This window comes from Patella vulgata, chromosome 2 (assembly GCF_932274485.2).
Source record: "Patella vulgata chromosome 2, xgPatVulg1.2, whole genome shotgun sequence".
NCBI lineage: Eukaryota > Metazoa > Mollusca > Gastropoda > Patellidae > Patella > Patella vulgata.
Window position 1 is genome coordinate 17,417,615 of NC_065880.2, and position 8,607 is coordinate 17,426,221.

General features: G+C 33.9%; 1 protein-coding gene across 1 annotated transcript; it reads right to left on the reverse strand.

Moving 5' to 3' along the window:
* Positions 1–119: 119 nt before the first annotated feature.
* On the reverse strand, positions 120–7,470 carry LOC126811003 (glycerophosphodiester phosphodiesterase 1). The gene is made up of 6 exons (XM_050536462.2): positions 7,087–7,470; positions 4,188–4,363; positions 2,706–2,811; positions 2,000–2,092; positions 1,248–1,456; positions 120–591 (listed from the first exon to the last, which is right to left on the reverse strand). Exons 1-6 carry the CDS (start codon positions 7,285–7,287, stop codon positions 456–458), a joined length of 921 nt encoding a protein of 306 aa, XP_050392419.1. The 5' UTR covers positions 7,288–7,470; the 3' UTR covers positions 120–455.
* Between the last annotated feature and the right edge of the window lie 1,137 nt (positions 7,471–8,607).

Consider the following 8,607-nt stretch of genomic DNA (forward strand, 5'->3'; position numbering starts at 1 on the left):
CTACCTTGTCAGTCATGGCTATATTGCAAGATGCTAAATTCTTTAAAAGAAACAAATGTTTATTCCAAATTTTAAATGTATACAATCTGATTATATTTTATTTACATTTTCAATATTTATATATACACAAATCTGTGATATTTGTTTTATTTATGTATATAAATGTATTTTTTGTGATTATATTTAGTATTGTTGTCCAATATAGTTTTATGCATTTTACAGTTTTGTTATAAATTGTCTGAATATTTTTGATGAATGATTTTATGCCAAAAAAAACCCTGGAATGTAAGTTTGAAAACGAAATGAATATATAACAAATATATCATAATATAACAACATAAAAATATTGTTCAAACTCTTAAATAAAGAAAATTTGATCACTGGTGTATTCATAGGAAGTCTACATACAGTCATTGTTCTTTTTGGAAAGACTTGTTGTCCTAGGCACATCTATATCAGAGCTTAGTATCCAATCCATCTGTTATAATGGGACAATGTAGATATTCCAGACAATATTCTTTCATTATTGGATGGTTAACTGTCCATGGTATACAGTGTATTCCACGATTCTTCCATTGTAGAAATATGTCCCTGTAAATAGAGATAAAAAGTAAGAAATTCCTTTAAATTAACTGATTCACTGACAGATTGACAATGTGTGAAAAGTTTCAAAAAAAAAGAAAATGACCTTCAACTACGGCCTTCAAATCTAGGATATAAAACCAATTATATCTACAAACAATTCATCAGAGTTTGAAACATAGACAGGGCATGTCAGGCTCCTTAATATGCCTGGTCAAACAAATCATGGACAAAGGTGTTGACAATAATATATCCACATTAAATACAGGTATAAAAAAAACAATTTGAGAAAGTGTTTGGAACAGAATTGCATCTGCTTTTTCTTACATATTGATGTTCTTTAGGGGATTCAGATTGAAGTAACTTACTTTCTCTGCACCCAAACAAAAATCTTGAATCTAAATTGTGCCAAATTGGACAAAATTATTAACGGTTCCAATCCAATCCACATTAATTGTGAGTGTCATGAACAACAGACAGACCACCAATTAATCTAGTAGATTTTATGCATGCTGTGGTCATACCTCAGACAAACTTTGAATGCATTTGACTCTGAAATCTGAAATTTGTTTATTTCTCCGATTTGAACTGGAGACATGTCTATTGCATATCCCAGGTGTTATTTGCATTCCTGGGCCTATTTTCTCAATATAATGATATTTTACCTGGAGAGCATGTCCATGTTGAGGAGATAAAATGTGTTACCAAAAAAATACCATAAAAAATAAGAATGGGCAAATCTTAGAATACTGTTTGCTCTTTCTACTAGAGATTGTGTTAATCCTGTAAATCTTGGAGTTCCATCACCCAGGTGACTTAACCAATGGGTTCTAAATGTTAAAGCAGTCATTATTGATGCATCTTTACTTCTTACCTACAAAAGACAGAAAAAAACGTAATCAGTTTAAGATGAAATATATGTCCGTTTCCATCTGGGTGATATCACAGGCTATGGTCCAGACACCATACAGTTTATACACCATGTACACACCATATAAAGGGAGACACAGATACAGTTATGATATTCCATTCCAATTGACCTCAACTTTAAATCTATGCCATTTCTTGGCCAGACACCATACAGTTTATACACCATGTACACACCATATAAAGGGAGACACAGATACAGTTATGATATTCCATTCCAATTGACCTCAACCTTAAATCTATGCCATTTCTTGGCCAATAACCCATTTTAAACATTCCATTCCAATTAACTTAATCCTTATAACCACATAAAAGCCCAAGATGTCAGAATTAGAAGTACACTGTAGGTTCTATTTGGATAGATACTATTTGATTGACTTTCAATATTAGTCATAAGACCCTAAGCTGCTACTGTTTCCTTATGGTCCAGTACTTATCAACAAATAATAAAATTCTTAGCAACATAGATAATGATAAATATAAAACTTACAGCATAAATAATCTGAGGAAAGAAGGAACAAACAACAGCTGTTTTATATAATTCAGGTTTTTCTTGAAATAGTCGGCACACTAAATCTGCTGTCTGAAAACAACATAATAATACAATTGCATAGCAGGTCATAAAATTTACTAAATATAGGTTGCCAGTCAACAAAACCTGTCCAAAGCTGCCAAGTCATCCAACATTCCATAAAAAATTTTGCAATTTGATATTTTTTCTCGCTAATCTGCATAAGGCATATAAATTTCATGCAGGTAATTAGCTAATAATTTTTTGTCACCAGAGCAAAGGCAATATCTCTAGAACCATTGCTGAAATTATATAGGTTTATTTGTATCAACAATCTAAACAATCTTATCAATTTTAAGCAGAGCAGTAGAGAACTTTGTCACCAAAATTAGTCTAAGTTGGAAGTCACTGAAATGCAAAAAATGCTTAATTCAAGCAGAGTAGTTGATAAATTATGTCAAAAGACAATTCACAAATTCTACAAAGTGACCAAGGGTAATCACTCTGGAAATCATTAGCAGAAATCATTGAAATTACATAGATTTTCTTTGTTAAACTAATGTAAACAACTTCTATAAGTTTGGATGGCCAATGTCATCTCTAGAGTGTTTGCTAGAAACAGGATAATGGACAGAAAAACAATAATGGTTACATCAAATGCTATTCAAATAAGATATACCTATACCTTTTTAGCATTTCCTTTACAGTCTAAAAATGTCAGTAAATTTAATTCCAAACATAAATCCACACTTTCTTCTAATGTAGGTATTTTACAATGTCCTAATTCCTTACTGAAAAACACATAATAAAAGACAGGGATTCTGTTAACTATTCATATTTAAGATAGATTAAATGGAATCACATACATACAAGGGCTGGCTGAAAGGTTTTGAGCCTGAAAAGGATAGATCAATTGTGTTGGAACACCAACTTTTGCCACCAACAAGTACAATCAATGAATCACAGACATAAGAACTGCAACTGTAGTGTTATTATTGTCTTCGTACCAGACCATTTTGTGTTAGGAACCTACCCATTGAAATCACTAGAAATGGACAAAATTGGCTATAGGGTAGTCATCAAATACCTGCAACTGAAAATACTAACCCCAACAAAGACACATGCCGACATGGTCTGCACTTCAGGGGATGATGCACCTTATTTTTCCACAGCAAAGAAGTGGGATGCGGAATTTAAGCCTTGACAATGACCCACGTCCTAGAAGGCCATAAACAGCAACTATTCAAGAAAACATTGCCCGGGTACATGACATGGTGATGGGTGATCCACGATTGACCACTCGACATATTGCCAGTGTTGTGGGCATCTCTCATGTCAGGGTTGAGTAAATTATCACCAATTATGTTAGGAATGGCAAAAGTTTCTGCAAAATGGGTGCCGAAGCTCTTGACTGTGGATCAGAAATGTGTCAGATTCCTGACGTCCTGTGACAATCTGTGCCATTTTGAAACCAATCCTGATAGTTTTTTGCCCAGATTTGGCCCCGTCAGACTTCCACCTGTTTCCAAAAATGAATAAGGAACTAGCCAGTGAACGACTTATTTTAGGGTGGCTTCCTGACCGGCATCTAGGCCTTGCAACATACAGTGTAGAGGCAAAGTGTTCACACCTCGAAGGGGACTATGTAGAAAAAAAAAAAGGAAACCATCGACTTTGTACAGGTCTTTCAAAAACAGGCTTAAAACTTTTCAGCCAGTGGAGGGGCAGAATCTTCTTCAACAATGTTTGCATACAGATAATATGCCCTTCTTCAGTTGATCAACCCCAACCCCCTTATAAAAGCGTGCTTGGAGTATGGCATCAACAACAAATTAAAATTTTTACGATTATATCATTTTCAGTAATTAAATAATGTTCTACCATTTCTTGTATTTTGCAGTTACATTTAATTCTTCAGTTGGTTCACCCCTACCCACTTATAAAATCGTGCTTGGAGTATGGTATCAAGAACAAATTAAAAATTGTACAATTATATCATTTTTAGTAATTAAATAATGTGCTACCATTTCTTGTGTTTTGCAGCTGCATTTAATTCTTCACTTGTTCCACCCCTACCCACTAATAAAATCGTGCTTGGAGTATGGCATCAACAACAAATTAAAATTTTTACAATTATATCATTTTCAGTAATTAAATAATGTTCTACCATTTCTTGTGTTTTGCAGCTGCATTTAATTGTTGTACTTGAGATAATGTAAAGTTTTCAAGATTACCAGTTCCATCTGTTGTTCTTTCTACAGTATCATCATGTAATAATATTCCTACACCATCTTTAGTAAAATTTATATCTATTTCTACACCACAACATCCACTCTTTTTAGCCTGCAATATAAATTTTTTTAAAATAAATCGTAAAATCCAGCCTGTAGAGCTGTCACAAGGTTTTTATCAAACGCTACTAGCAGGACCATCACAGCAATTGAACTTTTAAAAAAAAAAAAAAACTGCAGATGTTTGAGCATGCAGAGTGCTTTTGGAACAAGGGCAATCATTTACTTGAAATAACACAAAATTTTGTTGGGTTCTGCAGTAGATACAAGGCAATAAGGGATCTGAAATGACTCATGGAAGATGCTTCAGTCAAGCAGTGTAGAGTGGGATATGTCAAACCAACAATTGGGAACAATATATACCCTTAACATATAGGTGTAGTTAGTGGCAGCTTAATGATGCAATTTACTGAAATAATCCACTAATATGACAACATCAGTCTGATTGTGTTTATTTGTATATTCCTAGTTTTATTTAAAACCAAGAGTTTCAGAATGGAAAAATAATGCCTGGGTAATTCAAGCCTGGTCCAAACAAATTATACTCTTGCAATAGGTAGAAATCCCTGGCCCATCTTATAGCTCTTTACCTGCACATGAGAGAGAGAGAGAGAGAGAGAGAGAGAGATGGGGTTTAATGTCCACTCGACACAAACTAGGTCATTTCGAGACTAACATATGGTTTAATTTTATTTCAATAATTCACTTGTGCGTAGGGGTCTTTAGCAGTGAGAGGAAACCGGAGGACCTGGAGAAAACCCATGAGGTTGGAAGGCAACCCTACTCCTTGGCAAGTACAACTGGGGATTTGAATCCACGCCAGTTGACTCAATGACAGGCCTTATGATACAGCGCCACATGCTAACCATTGGGCCATGCAACCACCCACCTGCACATGAATGATGGTATTTAATTCCAATTAGTTGAAAATGATAAAGACAATTATGATGATGTTATGATAATATCTTATTTCAGAAGTGCATAGATCTAGGCTTTTAAGTCTTTATTACATTTTGCATAAACTAGGTCATTTCGAGACTAACACATGGATCAATTTTATTTCAATAATTCGCTAGTGCGTAAGGGTCTTTAGCAGTGGGAGGAAACCGAAGGACTTTGAGAAAACCCACGAGGTTGGACAGGCGACCTTACTCCTTGTCAAGTACAACCGGGCGATCAATAATTAAATGGCTGATCAAAGCTTAAAACAAACACATCCCATCGACCTACTATTCTATTTGCATAGGCGTGCACTATACCTGTATACACCATACATACAATATACAACAAAAATATATACGGTAGATAAGGTAGATAAGATGTTTATTGCATCAAAACGTCCATTAAGGACAGTATGCATACCACAAGTGACACAGCCTATGTCTACTTCTCTTTTTTTGTGGAGAGACAACTGATACGTTAAAGTAGCTAAATCTCTAACTCAATATCATCCAAAACCTTTGACAATGAAAACACGAATTATTTGTCAATTTTAATCAACATTGGTGATCTTACCGGGAAAAGATGGGCTTCTGATATCCAATATTTAAGCCAAAATAAACATTTTACGATTAGTACACGAATCGTGTACCATAATGCATTTCAGCGCAAATTTTAACAACTAACTCGAAGAACGAGGTTAGACATAATTCCACAAGTCTTGTCAAACGGTGACCCCATATTCTTATCTGGAGAGCATACGCAATAAATACTATCGGTGTAGACTGGAATAACCAGACGCTAGAGATTGTCATTGGATTGAGACTTCTGGCATATTTTGCCGAAAATAACTGCTTTGAAATTAGAGTAAAAACGGAAACGATTGAATGTAAATCAGTTTATTTACATTCATATTACATTATTATATACATTGCAACCCATTTGTGTCAATTTGTAAGTCCCAAATATTAGCGATTTAGCTCCTTTAAATATACATGCTATTTTATTATCTTTTACGTGTGCATGTTTTGTTTTGTATTTTCATATATTATATACCCTGTATCGTATATACTGTCTGGTTATGTGATTTTATACTTTGTACGTTTGGTTTCGTATATTTTCATATATTTTTATGTACCATGTATGCAGGTTTTATGCTATTTATATGTTAAATATGCATGATATTTTATTATCTTTTATGTGCGCATGTTTTGTTTTGTATTTTCATTTATAATGTACCCTAAAGCTGTATCGTATGTGGGTTTTATACTGTCAGGTTATGTGATTTTATACTTTGTACGTTTTGTTTCTTATTTTCATATATATATATATTTATGTACCATGTATGCAGGTTTTATGCTATTGATATGTTAAATATGCATGATATTTTATTATCTTTTATGTGCGCATGTTTTGTTTTGTATTTTCATATATAATGTTATACCCTGTATCGTATGTGGGTTTCATACTGTCTGCATGGTTATGTGATTTATACCTTGTACATTTTGTTTTGTATTTTCATATATATATATATGTAGGCCTACCATGCTGGTTTTATGCTGTTTATAAGTGCTCTGAATTTATGCCTATTCATATTTTTTGTACTTGTATTTAATACTTTGTATATTGTATGCTGTCCTCAAAGGGCATTTCCATGCAATAAAATTCTATTCTATTCTATATACACTTGGACATAGTCATGTGTAATATATTGTCATTGATTATATAGCCCTGTCAGGCAGTAGTCAGCTGATAAAATTTCAGGCTCCAGATTCTATGGTTTAATTTATTGTCTTGGTCTACTGTTAGTTATGGTGCACCTGGATCATAATATACCTGTTTAATTGCTTCTAGTGTATTTTCTGGTGCATCTACATTACCACCTCTGTGTAATATAACACCTGGATTTTTAATATCTTTATTCCATACCAACTTCATAAAGTCATCATGAGTTTGTTTGGGTAATTTTTTAAACCTATACTTTTTTACTATAACATATAGAACGACTGGCACAGCAAATAATAACAAACTCATCATGATGCACGCTACTGTGGACTATGAAACTTGCAACAAATAATGAGATAAAAACAAACAGATTTCAAAATCCGGTAAAAAGTACTTCTTTAAGTTCCGGTGAGTATCCGGTTCAAGTCCATCTACTTGGCGGGGACATTCAAGCGTGACAGTCTCGCCACAATTTTTACATTCACTTTTCCACTTGTTGCCAGCTATTAGTGTAAGGGAAATAACTTTCTTTAACTTTATAAAAAACTTTTACATGCGTCAACATTGGCACATTGCCTGCTGTTTCAATATGAGAAAATACCAATGGACCACGCGACATTTTACAGATTATGTTTTCAAAAACAATTCTTTTTGTATTGATTTATGAAACAAATATTTATGGGCTGATGTGGATTTATTTATTTTTTAAATTCCTTTAACGTTAGGCTATAATTTGAATATCTATTAATGTACTAATGTGAGTTAATTCTTATATAATATTCTTATTAATGTAAGCTGATGATAAGGAGGGATGGGGGGGGGGGGCCAAATGGTTAGCACCTGCGTGCTGTATCATAAGGTCTGTCATTGGGTCAACTGGCATGGTTTCGATTCCCCGGTTGTAGTGACAAGGATCGGTAGGTTCGCCTGTCCAACCTCGTGGATTTTCTCCGGTTTCCTCCCACTGCTAAAGACCCCTATGTGCAAGCGAATTATTGAATAAAATTGAACCATGTGTTAGTCCCAAAATTACCTAGTTTGTGTCGCGTGGACATTTAACCCCCATTTCTCTCTCTCTCTGATGATAAGGCTTTATCAGAAGGTAGGCTAATGAAAGAAAATGCACACCATGCAATCTGAATGATACTGGCGATGAATTTCATTGTATTTTATTTTAAATTATCGTTTTCACGAATTTCTTAATCAATCAATATGTGTATATAAAAACCTAATATATTCCAATTAATCTAAATTTAATTACTACACCATCAACTAAAATACGGAACTGCCAAATAGAACTTCTGTATAAAATAATATACAGCCCGAGCACCAAATCTGTTACTCCATAATATAACCTGTAAAAGGTGTATAATGCCTTTATTGCCATTTTTATATTTATATTCCTTGTTCGGTTTCGTGTTTGTGTTATATTTATTTGTCAACCACGTGTATTTATTTAAAGCCACCCACCCCTTCACCCTATACATTTAGTTGGGGACTTTTGCATGTGTGATTTTCTTATATTCTTGAGCTAGCTACATAAGCTTGGAACAGCTTTATGGGTCATAGCTTCCAGATAGGTTCCCATCTGAGAAATGGTTAAGATGAGAGGGAGAGAAATGGGGTTTAACA

Bases quoted from the DNA above. Each gene is read 5' to 3' on its own strand.
- LOC126811003 (XM_050536462.2), bottom strand. From the start codon at position 7,287: ATGATGAGTTTGTTATTATTTGCTGTGCCAGTCGTTCTATATGTTATA. The intron at 2,812-4,187 runs GTAGAACATTAT...TGTGTTTTTCAG, and splicing joins GCTGCAAAACACAAGAAATG to TAAGGAATTAGGACATTGTA. The intron at 2,093-2,705 runs GTATAGGTATAT...TGTTGTTTTCAG, and splicing joins GTAAAGGAAATGCTAAAAAG to ACAGCAGATTTAGTGTGCCG.